This window comes from Bacillus rossius, chromosome 1 (genome assembly GCF_032445375.1).
Source record: "Bacillus rossius redtenbacheri isolate Brsri chromosome 1, Brsri_v3, whole genome shotgun sequence".
Lineage (NCBI taxonomy): Eukaryota > Metazoa > Arthropoda > Insecta > Phasmatodea > Bacillidae > Bacillus > Bacillus rossius.
Genome location: NC_086330.1, coordinates 92075330 through 92091371, shown reverse-complemented (window position 1 = coordinate 92091371; position 16042 = coordinate 92075330). Strand labels below are relative to the sequence as shown.

The following is a 16042-nucleotide window of genomic DNA, read 5'->3' as shown; positions in this document are numbered from 1 at the left end:
TGTTTGTTTGTTTGTGGGCCTGCATATATGAATATTAAAAAATCTTGTTTTGGTTCATTTTTGACAATTTTTTCCACCAAAGTTTAATTGCACATACTAACTTAAACCACTCATTAAAAAGAGTACTTAGGCTAACTAATAGTACCAAGAGATGAACATTCTGAAAGAACATATCTTACCAATTATCATATGGTCATACTGCAAATATGCTGGATAAAAATTGCAGTTTACGAACTTTCCAAAATAAGTTACTAAGTATGACTACAATCATATGTAATGGTTTATAAAATTTTCAATATGGACTGGAAATCCAGGAAAAGTCAGGGAATTTCATATTCAAAAAATGTGGAACAACCCTGTTTAAATTTTGAGTGAAAATGCTAATTAGTTGCATGATTTTAATTGCTTTGTGGTGTATTAACTTGAATTGTGGTGTTTTAACTTGAATTGTGGTGTTTTATGTTGTATTTAATTGCTTTTCAATGTTATTTCAGTTTAATCACAATTCATCATTTAATCTTGTCCCTAATTATGTACTATTCTCAAGAGTGGACACAATTGCGCAACAAATATTCAGCCACATCCTAGGTTGCAGGCCATGTTAAGTATACCACAATGAATATCATCTCTCATTTATTACTGTCCATCTAAAACAGTTCATAACTTATCCTTTGTGAGAAGACTGTAACTTAGTAACCACATGCAGCATAACCCCCTTCTGACTGCCTAAAAGCTTCATGGCAAGTCCATGAAATATCTGGAGGTTCACTGTGGTTATTTTTCCTTTAGAAAAACTTTGCTACCCTGACACACATCGTGAAGCTGGACCTGAGCAAGAACATGTTGACGGAGCTGCCGGAGAACTTTGGAGATCTGGTTCTCTTGAAGCATCTGGATCTGTACAGTAACCAGGCAAGTAGCGGGCTGGCCTTGTTGCCTTGAGCTAAGACTCCCATCCTCTGCCTGTTTGCTTCCTTCACTTACTATTGCAGTATTGCAAGTTAGCTGCGCAATGTCCCATCTTTTACTTGTCATAGTAAATTCAAATTTTCATTGTTTGTGCATGAATGAAGGAAGATTCAAGTTTCCTACCGACCCGAGAGCAGAATGTAAAGGCGTGTACACACATGCACACCGTGGCTGCAATGCAACACGCCACGAACAGAATTCGCACTGTGTGTATGGAGCCTCGAACATGCACATAGCGCACGCTGTGAACTGCGTGCCGCGAACCACCAATTTTCGGTTTTTACGAAGAATAAAAAGGGATTTGCCGCACCAGGGTGGACGTGTTTGGGGCTCGCTCGTCCTTAGTAGCGCACAGGTAGCAAACGTGGAGGTTGTGACGATGATATGTTGGGCCTGATAGAAGTTTATAAAACATATCCTGTGCTTTGACTACTACAAAAAAAAAAGCCCAAAACTTTTTTACACAAATTTTTAAGACTAACACTTTGTATTGAAATTCTTTAAAACTATAGTTAAATGTCAAGAGAAGTATTAATTTTTTTTGGCCTTATGGTTTACCAGTAAAATGGGAAGACAGTACAAAGTGACTATAATCCAAACTAATAGAGTAGACAATACCATGAAAATTACCACTTTTTTTTTCTTCTTTCATTACAGTGTATTGCTTATTACTTCAAGTGTTACCTTTCACTTTCAAATTATTTAGACATTCAGTAATGGCACATAATGCCAAGAAATTTCATTGGAAAAAGGGGTTATTTAATCAATATTCTCATAGCAAAGATATTTATTTTTGTTAATTATTATTTCCAAGGAACCAGTGCTAATTGAAGGAAATATCATTCAAAAAGAAATGAATGTGCAAAATAAAGGCAGAGCATTTTTCTCTCCGAATGCACCAAAACAAGCAAAATTAAGGTAATAGGTAATGGATCAGCACTGCTGGTGGATGCTGTTAGCATTTTACTATATAGGTACTGCTGGAAAATTCAGCACATATCCTGAACAGGGCAAGATCAAAACATTTTTCATATTTTTAACTTCCAAAATGGTGTCATATTCAACAGTACAATATTGGAGGTTCAGGTTGCTGTTTGCAAAATTTTGATGAAAGCAGCTCAATGTTTGTTTGAAATACCTGCATACAATCAGCTATTTCATTTCGGTGAAACTGACAACTTTTTCCCTCAAATGTATATGCTACAATTGACTTTTAATGTATCAGCTCCATCATTTTCTCTTCCTGCACAATAACAACATAAACAACAACCCTTTGAGTCACATCTGTCGCAGTCTTCTCCAGCTGGTCAGTCCCTGGCACAACTAACTCCACATGCACGAGTTATCATGCTGTCATCTGCCTCTGCTTGAGATGTACAATCCGATGCAAGTCACACTATTTCACCGCTGGAGTCGGTGCACAGTCCTTATATTATTCATCTCAGTGTCTTGAAGACTTGAGTGACTGTACGTAGTTTTCCTTGAGGTGAATTTTTAGGTGAATTTTTCTGATTTAATTTAATTTGGTGTTGGATTCAAATGTTGAATGTCACTATTATTACATCATGCATGTACTGTATTTTAATAAATACTTTTATCCAAACACATTTTAAACAATTAAACTTTAAGAAGTATTATTTATACTTTGGTTCATCGGACCTTGATATTTTCATTTAACACTTCAATCAATGCTGAGCAGATTTCTGTAAATATTCCTCCGATAAACTGCTTTGAAATTCGGAAAAGGTTTTGATATCTTAAGTATGAATCTCGTTTCGCTAAAAACCACAATGTCATGGCTAACCTAGAATATAAATATAAAAATATAGTAACTACAATACATATAATGAAAATGAACATTTTTAGTTTTACTGGCATGGAATTAAATAGTAGGCTATCTACCAATCTTAAAAAGTGATTGGTTCTCACAAATATATTTCATTCTTGCAGATTTTAATGTTCATCTTCCGTGTCTCACACGGTCGAGTGAACTGTGGTGTTCGTCACTTCTAGATGGTTCGTTGCGGGCTCGAGGCGCGCTGTGTGACTCCGCGCGTCGCGTGTAGCACGTGTTTCATGTTTCATTGCAGCCACAATGCGCATGTGTGTACACGCCTTAAGGTTTATTTTATGTTTAGGCAAACTCAATACTTGACAAATATACTGGAATATTAGTGATGTAGTGATCTAACAAATGGACTAATTGCTATACCACATTGATTAATGTTGATTCCCTTCACACATCTGCAGCACATCACTACTCCACTGTGAGGCCACACTTAAGTCTCCTTCTCAGTGGACGATGCTTCCCTGCGGGTTCATCCCACAATAACCATTATTGCCATATTTTTTGGAATATATTACCCATATATCTGCGAAAAATGTGTGAAACTTAACTTAAAACTTGGCAATGGTGCATACAACAAGTAGTGTTATCGGACAATGGACGTTCTGCAGGTAGGTGGGTTACTGACCAATGTTGTGTGTTTAAGACTTAGATAAAGCAATAAGTTATAAAGGGGTTTGGTTAAATTTGTTTATGGTTGCTGAAATTTTTAAAATAATAAAATAAGCCAATGAAAAAAAACAGGCAATCTGGTTCCCAAAAAAAATACATTGGAGAGTTTAAAAAAAATTAATTAGTCATGTTAGTCATGAGGTTTTGCAAGGGCAAAAACCAGAGTAATATTTGAAATGGAGATTAGACTGTGTGGATGGATGAGAGACGTCAGTTTGGTTTTGCAGTATCTCCAGAATTATGTACATTAAAAGCAGTAGGTATGGATCTCTGGTTAGTTAGTACTCATTTGTTTCAAAAAGTGTGATGTGAAGCAATGTTTTGTAATGGAGCAATGTTTTGTAATGGAGCTTTGAGGTAAAATTTCACATCAAGGTGGATGAACATGCTTTAAAGAACAAATGACAATGAAGAATACTGGATTGCAATACATTTGGTGCTCGAGAAATCCTCTGGTTGGTGCAAGTGCCCAGATACCTAGTTATGATGTTGTTGTAGTTGTCACATGCTGTACCTTCTTTCACAGTCAAGCTGTCTCTGTAATCTTACTATTTCAAATAAAATAAAAATTGTTTAAAAAAATGAAGACTATTTGTGGTTATAAATCTTAGAAGATGTACACTGCACAATACTTTTTATCTCTTTGCAAATTTTACTTCATATTCTAGTTGTTTTACTCAACTGTAAAGATAAAAACATTGTTTTTGTTATGAACACATTGGACTAGCACATTATGCCAATTTTAAGTCTTAAGTCAGATAGAACCCACACTCAGAAAAACTTCCAATATTTAAAACTTTTTTTTTATGTTTAGAGTGAATAAACACTTGAGTAAGACAAATGATTAGAAAGATGATAGTATGCTGTGTGTAGAATGTTATCATTACTGTCATTACAAGTAAATAAAATATTCTTAGCCTCTCTTCTTTCTCATAAAAACTCGTAAAATGCATTGATGAATCACAAAACCACTCGCAACCATTTCACTGTTTAGTAAGAATGTGTGTGGTGAAAAGTGCAGTCGCTTGAGAGCTGAACAATCACAGTAAACGCTTGGCTACAGCTAGCCTACGACGTGGTCGCGCCTTACTTCGCTGAAAACTTTGGTGTGGCATGTCTTTGTAACTAATCCACACTAAGTCATAAACAATTTTTTCTGAGTAATTTGCATGTAGTGAAAATTATATTTTCATTATAACTGACAATTTTGATTCTTAAGAGGGAGACACCATCTTGATTTCAACAGATTGTAGGCCATATAATTATTAGTTAGTAGGTAGTGACTGACTTCTGCAAATAGTTTTTCCTGTTAAGTCATTGACTTTTAGTTTTTAGTTAATTTTTGGGTATAACTGTAATACTATCAATAGACAATATTTACAAAAATATTAATTCTCATTTTTTTTATAACAGTGTATGCTGGCACAAAAATTTACAATATTATAAAGAATATCCAAGTCTAAAATTGTTATAAATAAGAAGTTCACTGCAGTTTTATCATCTTGAGTCTTTAATTGCACGTCTGTACAAGCTTACACGTTTTCATTGTTCCTGCCACACAACATGGCCGCCCGGATGTTGGTTAACATGTTGCCAACATAACATCTTACATCTCCTTTACTATATATGGATTGACACTAAAAACATACAAAATTTACACCCAATAAACTACAACCAGTTCACATAGTTACATGGCTCAACAACAGTATCTGTTTACATTTCAAGTTTACATACAAAACACTACAATTAGGTAGCTCACATGCAACTGTGACTGTTTACATTTCCATATGTCTACAACTAATGTACATAATCCTCTAAATAGCGAGGCCTTCTAATAGCCCTTCCTGGCCTAAGGGCTGGCAATGAATCGAGCATTGTTTCTTCACTACCACTGACGGAATCAGAACCCAGTTCAATAATAGAAGTAGCACTTTCACAGTCTCTTGGCAAGTCAGTATCACAACCTGAAGGCACATTATTTACAAAGCCAGGTACTGTCCTTAAGTGTTTTCTGTTTCTCCGGTAGACAGTGCCATCTAATGTCTTAAGCAAATATGAGCGAGGTGTATCATATTTACTAACAATAGTGGCTGGGTTCCACATTTTACCTTGTTGAACTCTAACAAACTGATTTGGATGCAATTCAGGGAGGGCTTTCGCACCCCTATCAAAGTACAACTTCTGACTCTCCTGACGTGCCTGTAATCTATCAGGAACATCAGCATGAATGTGTGGTTTAAGCAGATCTGAGTGAGTGGGAATTTTGGACTTCAATCGACGGTGCAACAGCATTTGAGCTGGGGACAGTTGAATACCAGGAATAGGAGTATTTCTGTATTCAAGTAGTGCTAGAGATAAGGGGATTTTACACCCTGATACCTTCCGTAACATACACTTTGTAATATCCACTGCTTTTTCAGCAAGCCCATTAGACTGAGGGTAGTGTGGACTAGTGGTTTGAACTTTAAAATTCCAACATTCAGCAAACTTCTTAAATTCATAACTGTTGAAAGGCACATTATCAGAGACAATTAAATCTGGACTACCTAAACTAGGAAAAATATGTTCCAACTGTTTGATTACTTCAGTTGATGATTTATCTGTAAGAAGTTTCACTTCTAACCATTTAGAGTAGTAATCGATGACAACTAAGAAATTCTTCCCTGCGAACTGTAAGATATCCATCCCCAAATGAGCCCAAGGCCGGTCAGGTATTGGATGTGGCAACAACGGCTCCTTAGTGTTGCATCTTTGATAGGTTTGACAAACTTCACATCTACCAACAAGTATTTCAATGTCCTGGGACATATTAGGCCAGTAAAGTGCCTCTCTGGCTCTGGCTTTACATTTACTGATCCCAAAGTGAGTTTCATGGATTAAAGATAGCATGGCTGGTCTCAGAGATGCAGGCACAAATATTTTTAACCCAACAAAAATCAAGCCATCTACTACTTCCAACAAATGCTTTAACCTCCAAAACATTTTACAGGAATCAGGTAACAACTGTTTTGAAACAGGCCAGCCATCAGAAATAACCTTCATGAGGGCCGAGAGTTGGGGATCCTGTGCTGTAGCTTCTCTGAACTGCTCTTTTTTTTCTTCAGACATGGGTAGATTGGACACCAATGAATGAACTGAAAACTGCAAGTCGTCATGGGAGTTATCATCACTTCTCAGAAATGCCCGAGACAAAGCATCTGCAACATACATTTCAGACCCTGGTTTGTGGACAACTGTTACTGAATATCGCAGCAATTTAAGCCTAATATTCTGAATGCGAGGTGTCAACACATTTAAGTCCTTATTCATGATGCCTACAAGTGGTTTATGATCACTGTGAACTGTTACTGGCCTCCCATACGTAAATTCATGAAACCTTTCACAAGCAAATTTTACAGCCAAAAATTCCATTTCAATTGGTGCCCACTTCTGTTCAGAGCTAGTTAGACTCCTTGATGCAAATGCAATCGGCTTGTCATTCTGTAAGGCACAGCAGCCTATTCCCAGAGAGGATGCATCAGTTTGGATTATGAGTTCCAGGCTTGGGTCATAGACCCCTAAAACAGGTGCAGAAGAAATGAGATTTTTCAGCAATTCAAATGCTGAATCCTGTTCACCTGACCACTGCCAAGGTTCATCGCGTGAGTAAGGAGTCTCAAAGGAGCAGAGACTTTTGCTAGATTAGGAATGAATCTTCCTACATACTTTACTAAGCCAAGAAAACGTAACAACTCTGTCTTATTACAGGGCACTGGCATGGACACAATAGCTTCAACATGTTTTGTTTCTGGCTCAATACCTTGTGCAGAGATTACATTTCCAACATAGCTTACACGAGATGCTTGATACTGAAACTTAGATTTATTAAGCTTGACATTACATTCTCTAGCTCTGCACAACACCTTACGAACTATTGACTCTAAATCAGACTGAGTGTTTGCTCTCATAATAATGTCATCAAAGTATATCTCAACTCCATCAATATCACCAAATATCTCAGTTGTTTTCCTCTGAAATATCTCAGGAGCACAACTAATTCCAAAAGGTAGGCGATTAAATTTAAACCTCCCAAACGGTGTTACAAAACAACACAGCTCTGAGCTGGCCTCATCAAGAGTGACCTGTAAAAAACCATTAGACAAATCAGATGTTGCATAGTACTTGAACCCTGCCAGTCTTGAGGCGAGGTCTTCTGGAGAGGGAATAGGATGCATTTCCCGCTGAATGGCTTTATTAAGGCTATTGGGATCAAGACATATTCTCAGGTCCCCATTTGGTTTTTCAACTATCACCAGATTGTTTACCCATGCCGTCGGACTGGTTACTTTGGTGATGACACCCGCCTTCTCAAGTTCTGTCAAAGCTATCTTCAGTCTATCAAATAAACTACGTGGAACTCTCCGACAAGGGTTAGCAACAGGAGATGCATTAGGATCAACATGAATAGTAAGTGGCTTACCAGGAAACTTTCCTAATCCTGTAAATACATCTTGGAACTCATGTAGTAAGTCCTCCTTAGATGATCCAACATGTTGATTGATAGCACTGACACGCTGGACCAGGTGCAGTTTCTGGCAAGCTTCCAAACCCAGAAGAGGAACAGCTTTAGGAACGTCCACAACTTCAAACTGTAGGTAATGTAGATTACTGCGCACAACACATGGCAGTGTGATAGACCCTAAGTGAGGTATTTCAAACTCCCCATATGCTCGCAAAACTGGGCCGTTCTTCTGAATGTGATTATCACCTACACCGAGTTTATTGAGCAGAACAAGCGGCAATGTGTTGACTTGCGCAGCCGTGTCAAGCTTGAATTGTACAACTGTGGAGACAACAGTGATTGGTTCCCACCATGACTGATTATCACGAGGAGTGGGTACACCAACTTCAGATATATATAGGTACTGATTAGGATTATAGACTGTTTCATCTTGATGTGACAGTGATTCTACATCCACAGAGACAGCATTGGCTTGACGTAGGTTAGGCTGCCTATTGTGTGTACTATGATCTGTAGATTGTTGACGGGCCGATGGATTCTTACACACTGCTGCAAAATGATTTTTCTGGTGACATTTAGCACACGTTTTATTAAAAGCCGGGCACTGCTTCTCACGTCCATGATTGTATCCACAATAACCACAATTACGACTGGGCTGTTGCCTAACATAACCTGATTTTCCCAGACTTTGGGGTGACTGAACTGACAATACATCCTTAGATGAACTTGCATTTGGATTCCCTGTGGTGCCTTGCATGGCTTTGAGCTGAATACGATTTGCTTCAACAGACAGGCACACATCTACAGCTTTGTCAAGAGTCAAGTCGTCTCCACCTTGCAGCAGCTTCTCTTGCATAACAGAGTCGTTAATTCCCGCCACTAATATGTCCCGGCACAAAAAACTTTCTTGCTGGCCAAACTCACACACGCGTGAAAGATTTTTAAGATCAGTAACAAACTGTTCTATTGCCATACCTTCTGGCCTCCTTGAAGTCAAGAACTGGAACCGATGATACAGCAAATTCTTCCGTGGCGAACAGTACTTATCAAATCGTGCAATCACTGTTTCAAACTTCTCCCGTTCGGTTTCAACGAGGTTGAATGAGTTGTAAATCTCAATCCCTTTATCTCCGATAGCATTAAGTAAGAGTGCAACTCGTGGGATCTCGGCATCATCTTTTATCTTTAAAACTTGCAGATACAGGTTGAATTTTTGCTTCCAAAAGGTCCAGTTTTTGTCTAGGTTACCCTCGACACAAAGGTGGTCAGGTGGTTTCGCAAACTTGTCCATTTTGGTCTTGATGGCGAGCCAAACGAACTTTCTACATTCGCAACACGAACACAAATAACCCCGCGCCTGACACCATGTTATAAATAAGAAGTTCACTGCAGTTTTATCATCTTGAGTCTTTAATTGCACGTCTGTACAAGCTTACACGTTTTCATTGTTCCTGCCACACAACATGGCCGCCCGGATGTTGGTTAACATGTTGCCAACATAACATCTTACAATAATAACTTAATATTTGTAGCCTTGTGGCTACGGACTGTGATCGGGACGAGTAGGATCGCATTTCAATGAAACACAGTATAGTTGGAGGTGTCCTTTATTGGCGGCAGCGCTAGAACGCGTACAAACTGCTATGACCAACCCTGTGCGCGTGGCTGTGTTCCGAGCCGGACTGGCCCGCCTCTCGGGTCTTCCTCGCTGCGTGCCAGACCCCCCAGGGCGGGGGTGGCCTGCCGGCCTAACGGTACTCCTGGGGGGGGGCGCGCATCCTGCCAGCTGTCCGCTCGCCCGCAGGGAACCCGTGAAGCCGGAGGGCTCCGGTCATCGCTGCAGGCAGCAGCGACCACGGCCGCTACAGCACCCCCGTGCCAGTGATGTGCCACATCACGAAAAACCGCCCTGCAGGCGGTCGGGGAAGCGTACACGACGCCCGGCCCGCGTCACTGGAGGCGCAGGGGCAGTCGTGGTGGGCCCCTGATGTTGCTGGGGAGGTGTTTCCCCCACAGGAGGGGGGGCGACTGTGGCTGGTGGCTCCTGGTCGGCCAAGATATAGGCAGGCTTGAGTCGATCTATGGAGACCGTGGTGCGCCGGCCATGCATCAGGAGAGTTGCAGTTTTCGGAGTTCTGCCGAGTACTGGGAAGGGGCCCTCGTAGGGCGCGTGTAGGGACCCCTTTTGCCCCTCGCAGCGGACGAAAACTTCAGTGGCCGTCGGGAGGTCCCTGGAGACAAACGGCCTTGTCCCACCATGCCGCGAGCCGTTAACTGGCCGCAGGTCTCGGAAGTGCAGGCGGAGGTCCGTCACCAGGCCGGGGGCATCGAACCGAGGGGCGTCCGGATGTTCTCCGAGAAATTCCCCCGGTAGGCGCAGGGGCTGGCCGTAGACCAACTCCGCAGCGGAGGCACGAAGGTCGTCCCGCCAGGCGGCTCGAATGCCGAGCAAGACAGTAGGTAGGACATCTACCCAGTGCTCGGTAGCATGGCAGCGGATGGCTGCCTTGAGCGAACGGTGCAACCTCTCCACCATCCCGTTGGAGGCCGGGTGGTAGGCGGTGGTCTGGAGGTGAGTCATGCCCACCAAGGCGGCGAGGGCCGCGAACAGGGAGGATGTAAATTGTCGGCCTTGATCGGTGGTAGCTCTCAGGGGGGTGCCAAAACGTGCCACCCATGTGGTGTAGAAGGCTCTGGCGACTGTAGCTGCCTCGATGTTCTCGACAGGCACGGCCTCTGGCCAGCGGGAGAAGCGGTCAACCATGGTGAGGCAGTAGCGAAAGCCTCGGGAACATGGGAGAGGGCCGACCAGGTCTAGATGGACATGGTCGAACCTGGAGGAAGGAGGTATGAAAGATCCTACCGGCGAGGAGGTGTGCCGTGCGATCTTCGACCGCTGGGACGGTATGCAAGATCGGGCCCACAGTCGACAATCTGCTTGCATGGATGGCCAGACGAACCGTTGTGAGATCAACTTCCCTGTGGCCTTGATGCCTGGGTGCGCCAGCCGGTGCACCATGTCAAATGCCCCTCGGCGGAATTGTGGGGTCAGGAAAGGCCGAGCTGTCGGTGTGGACACATCGCAGTAGACTTCCAGTGGCGAGTCTGGGATCTTGACCTTCGTCAGCCGCAGGCTGGAGTCGCACTGCAGGAACTGCCGCAACTCCTCATCCGCTGCTTGAGCCTGTGCCAGAGCATGATAGTCGACCGGAGCTGTGACCGATTCCACCCGGGACAAGGGGTCCGCCACGGTATTGGCCGAGCCGGGAATATGGCGAATGTCTGTCGTGAATTGTCCAATGAAGTCGAGGTGCCTGGCTCGGCGTGGAGAGCACTTGTCAGAGTTTTGGGCGAAGGCGAATACTAGAGGCTTATGGTCCGTAAGGATGGCAAAATCCCTGCCCTCGACCATATGGCGAAATTGCCGAACAGCTAGGTAGATGGCGAGGAGCTCCTTGTCATAGGCTCCATACTTCTGCTGTGCTGGATTCATCTTCGCAGAGAAGAACGCCAAGGGTTGCCAGTGGTTGCGTACCTGTTGCTGGAGTACCGCTCCTACTGCAAAGTCCGAAGCGTCTGTCACGAGAGCCAGGGGGGCGTCGGGGATAGGGTGGGCCAGCAGGGTCGCCGAGGCGAGCCTGGCCTTACAATCTTCGAACGCCGTGCTGCTTGCGGCCGTCCAGACGATGGTATCTTTGCCTTTGGCTGCCCCTCGTAAGAGCTCATGCAGGGGGGCCTGTGCTGCCGCAGCCCTGGGAATGAACCGTCGATAGAAGTTCACCATGCCAGTGAACTGGCGCAGCTGCTTTGCTGTGGTAGGCTTGGGGAAGTCCAGGATAGCACGGACTTTCTCTTGCAGAGGTTGGGAGCCGTTGGCTGTGATGGTGTGTCCCAAAAATGTGACGCAGGACTTGCCAAAGACGCACTTGCTAGGGTTGATGAGAAGCCCATAGTTCGTGAGGCGGTCAAAGAGCTCAGTCAGATGCTGCAAATGCTCAGTCTCGTCCTGGGAAGCCACCAAAATGTCATCCAGGTACGACACACAAAAGTCGAGGCCTCGGAGGACCTCATTCATGAACCGCTGGAATGTTTGTGCAGCATTGCGGAGGCCAAAAGACATGAACGGGAATTCAAACAATCCGAATGGAGTGGTTATGGCAGTTTTGGGGATGTCCACCGTGGCGACTGGGATCTGACTGTACGCTCGGACTAAATCGATGGTGGAGAAGATGGTCTTGCCATGTAATGAGTGCGAGAAGTCCTGAATGTGCGGGATGGGGTACCTGTCCGGGATGGTGCGGGCGTTCAGCAGTCTGTAGTCCCCACAAGGTCGCCACTCTTCTCCTCTCTTGGGCACCATGTGGAGGGGAGAAGACCAAGGGCTGTCAGATGGTCGGGCTGTGCCCTGCTTGATCATAGCCTCGAATTCCCCCCTGGCCACGTGCAACCGGTCTGGAGCCAAGCGGCGCGGTCTGCTGTGCACTGGCTGTCCTGGCGTGGTGTTGATATGGTGCACGGTGGAGTGCTGCACTGGCTGGGGGAAACCTGCAGGCCGTGTGAGGCTGGCGAACTTGTGTAGTAGCTCGGGGTACGGCGGAGGGGGTGCAGGCGTTTTGACACTACAGACTTGACTTCTGGTAATGGTACAAACCGAGGTGAGAGAAGTAGTGCTGTCCACTAGGTGTCGATTCCGGATATCAACTAGCAAGCCAAAGTGGTAGAGAAAATCTGCCCCAAGGATGGGCTTAGTTACTTCGGCCACCACAAACCGCCAGACCAAGTCCCTTCGAAGTCCTAAGTTGAGGGTGAGTGTGACAAAGCCGTAGGTTGCGATCTGCGAGCCGTTGGCGGCCACCAGGGAGTAGTCGGACTGAGGGCGCCTGCCTGGCATGAGGGTACGCGGGTAGACACAGATATCGGAGCCGGTATCAATGAGGTACAGTACCTTGGTAACCCGCTCTGTGATGAACAGGCGGCGGCCGGTAGGCAGGGAAGGGTTGCCGGCCGCCATCAACGCGTCCCCTTGTCGTTTCCCGTCTGGTACGTACAGGGCGCGGTGCACCTGTGGGCTGCGTCCCCGAAACTGCGATGGTACCAGCAGGCTCCTGGCGGGCCCTTACTGCGGGAGCGGGAGCGGTATCCCGCGGGCGGCGAGCTGTCCGAGCGACTCCTGCGCTGCGCACTGCTGGTGGCAACTGCTGCGATCTCTTGCCGCAATATCGCGGCCATTTCCCCGATCTTCGCGGACATCAGGGCCGCCATCTTGTCCACCATCGCCTCCAGGGAGGACACTGCAGCCGCCTGCGGCTGGGGGTTGGTATCTGCAATGGCATCGGCCAGGTCGGCCAACGCATCCAATGATGCGTTAGTCTGCGTGGCCAGAATCGCTTGGGTAGGCGATGGGAGCCGACCCAGCCATAAGGATCGCAGGAGGTCATCTGGGATAGCTGTCCCCGCCAGGCCGCGGAGGTGTCGGAGGAACTGGGATGGACGCCGATCGCCCATCTCTTCTGTCTCCAGCAGCTGCTTGGTTTTCCTCGCTTGCGAAGCACTTAGCCTCTTGACCAGCTCCGTTCTCAGGTTCTCATATTTGCCCGTGGCTGGCGGTTGCATGAGGATGTCGCGCACCTCGGTAGCATAATGGGAGTCCAGGTTGCCCGCCACGTAATGAAATTTCGTATTGTCTGCGGTTATTCCTGCAATCGCGAACTGGTTTTCGACTTGCGCGAACCACATCTCGGGATCTGCGGGCCAGAACGGCGGAATGCGAACCGCCACCCGATCCACCGCCACATTAGGAGGTACTGTGTCTGGGTTTGGCATGGTTTCCGCGGTGGTCCCGAACCGCCCAAGTCGCACTACTCACGTGTGGGAGGTCTCGCGCCGCGTATGTTTGGGCGAACGCGCGAGGTGGCGCGGTAGCTACGCGGTCGCGCGAGGTGGCGCGGTAGCTCCGCGGTCGCACTAGGTTTCCGCGGTGGTCCCGAACCGCCCGAGTCGCACTACTCACGTGTGGGAGGTCTCGCGCTGCGTGTGTTGGCGCGAACGCGCAAGGCGGCGCGGTCGTACTACTCGCGGTCGCGGGCGCGTAGCGCGTGTGCGCCGTCGCTCAGGCGCCTCCGCGCGAAACGCGACCCGAACCCGCCTGGAGATCACGTCGGGGTCACCACTGTAGCCTTGTGGCTACGGACTGTGATCGGGACGAGTAGGATCGCATTTCAATGAAACACAGTATAGTTGGAGGTGTCCTTTATTGGCGGCAGCGCTAGAACGCGTACAAACTGCTATGACCAACCCTGTGCGCGTGGCTGTGTTCCGAGCCGGACTGGCCCGCCTCTCGGGTCTTCCTCGCTGCGTGCCAGACCCCCCAGGGCGGGGGTGGCCTGCCGGCCTAACGGTACTCCTGGGGGGGGGGGGGGGCGCATCCTGCCAGCTGTCCGCTCGCCCGCAGGGAACCCGTGAAGCCGGAGGGCTCCGGTCATCGCTGCAGGCAGCAGCGACCACGGCCGCTACAATATTTAATATTAAATTCTGCAAATAATGTCTCTTAATGTGTAATGTGTGCTTTAATGAAACAAATTTTAATTATTAAAGAAAAAATATATGATATAAAAACTGTTGAAACCAATATGGCATCTTACAATTCCATCATTCCCCCTTAAGCTAACAGCTTCTGAGATTTAAATATGAAGGCTGCGAGGCTTATTGGAGGGTGCAGGAAATAGCTGTTGTGACTGTGCTCCACGGGTGTTGATGCCAGTGTGTCGAGAGTGTCGTGTGGGCGTGCAGCTGACGCACCTACCGCTCAGCATGGGCCGCCTGCAGAGTCTGCGCTGGCTGGACCTGAAGAACAACCCGCTGGTGCCTGCCGTGGCGGAGGTCGCAGGGCCCTGCCTGGACGCGCAGCAGTGCGTCAAGTGTGCGCGCAGTGTTGTGCCCTTCCTGCGTGCCATGCAGGAGCAGATTGACGAGGAGCGCGAGCGCCGCCTCGCGCAGAAGCGTAGGCAGCAAGGTAAAGGATTTTCTTTGGGGACGTGGTATGTGGATGGTACTAACTGGTTCACATTGTGAGCGTGGGCATCAGGAACAAATAACCAGCCAATACTAGTCTTTATTTTTTAAACAGATTCTTCTATGAATGAACTGTTTGGGAGGAAATGTAGAGAGAGTATGGTTCAAAAATTTGGAATGAAAAGGAAAATTTCCTGTCACATAAATCAGTAAAGTTTTTAAGTTTACTTAAATTTTGGTTACTTCTTTGTATGAAATACTCAAGCTATTAAGAAAAAGACATATTATGATGATTGCATGTATTTAACTCTCTCACATCCTTATCTAAGTAAAAAAAAATTTCATTCCCGAACAAATGCATAAGTTTTGTTACATATTTATAGTATTATCAGACTGTTTGCCATTTCTGCCCCACCGATAGAAATGGCAGAGAAAGCAGCCTTAAATCAGAAGAAAGAAGAATCCAAGAAGAAAAAGAAGGCGAAGGCAGCAAACCACACTCAGGCCCATGCAGAGAACGGAGTGAAGCTGACTACAAGAAGCGAGTCTGAGACCAAGCGAACAACACCAAATGAGCCACGCACTGGCAAGACAAAAACTAAAATTCCAGAAAAGAAATCCACTTCAGGTACTTATATTATTTTAATTATGATTAGTAATTCATAGATTTGGTTACTACACTAGAACCCTGAATTTAACGAAGCAACGATTTTACGAATACATTCTCAGGAACCTTCAAAAATTCGGAAATTTTGACACCAAAATATAAATAATCAGAAAAATTGCAATGAATGCTTATAAAAACGTTATTATTTAAAGTACAATGAATATTTTGTGTGGATTAATACTCTAAATCACCCGGCGAGACAGGCAGCTTGTGCACCTGGAAGCCTCTGTGTTCCATCACTGACTAATTAATTTGTTTCCGTATTGAAAACTTTCAAATCGTTTTCTTAGTTATCTCCACGGCCTGTCTTGGCCAGTGAGCTGTTTAATTATTTTTACTCTGTTAGGGGTGTTAAAAACTACCGTATTCACCCGAA

At 45.5% G+C, this 16042-nt stretch overlaps 1 protein-coding gene across 2 annotated transcripts in view; it reads left to right on the top strand.

The window, feature by feature from the left end:
• The window catches only part of LOC134539994 (leucine-rich repeat-containing protein 59-like), a 45970-nt gene that overhangs the window by 13271 nt on the left and 16657 nt on the right, over nt 1–16042 (top strand). For both annotated transcript variants that reach the window (XM_063382409.1, XM_063382417.1), the window contains exons 4-6: nt 790–912; nt 14778–15000; nt 15421–15627. In XM_063382409.1, coding sequence (XP_063238479.1) covers nt 790–912; nt 14778–15000; nt 15421–15627 — 553 coding nt within the window. The remainder of the gene's footprint in view (nt 1–789; nt 913–14777; nt 15001–15420; nt 15628–16042) is intronic.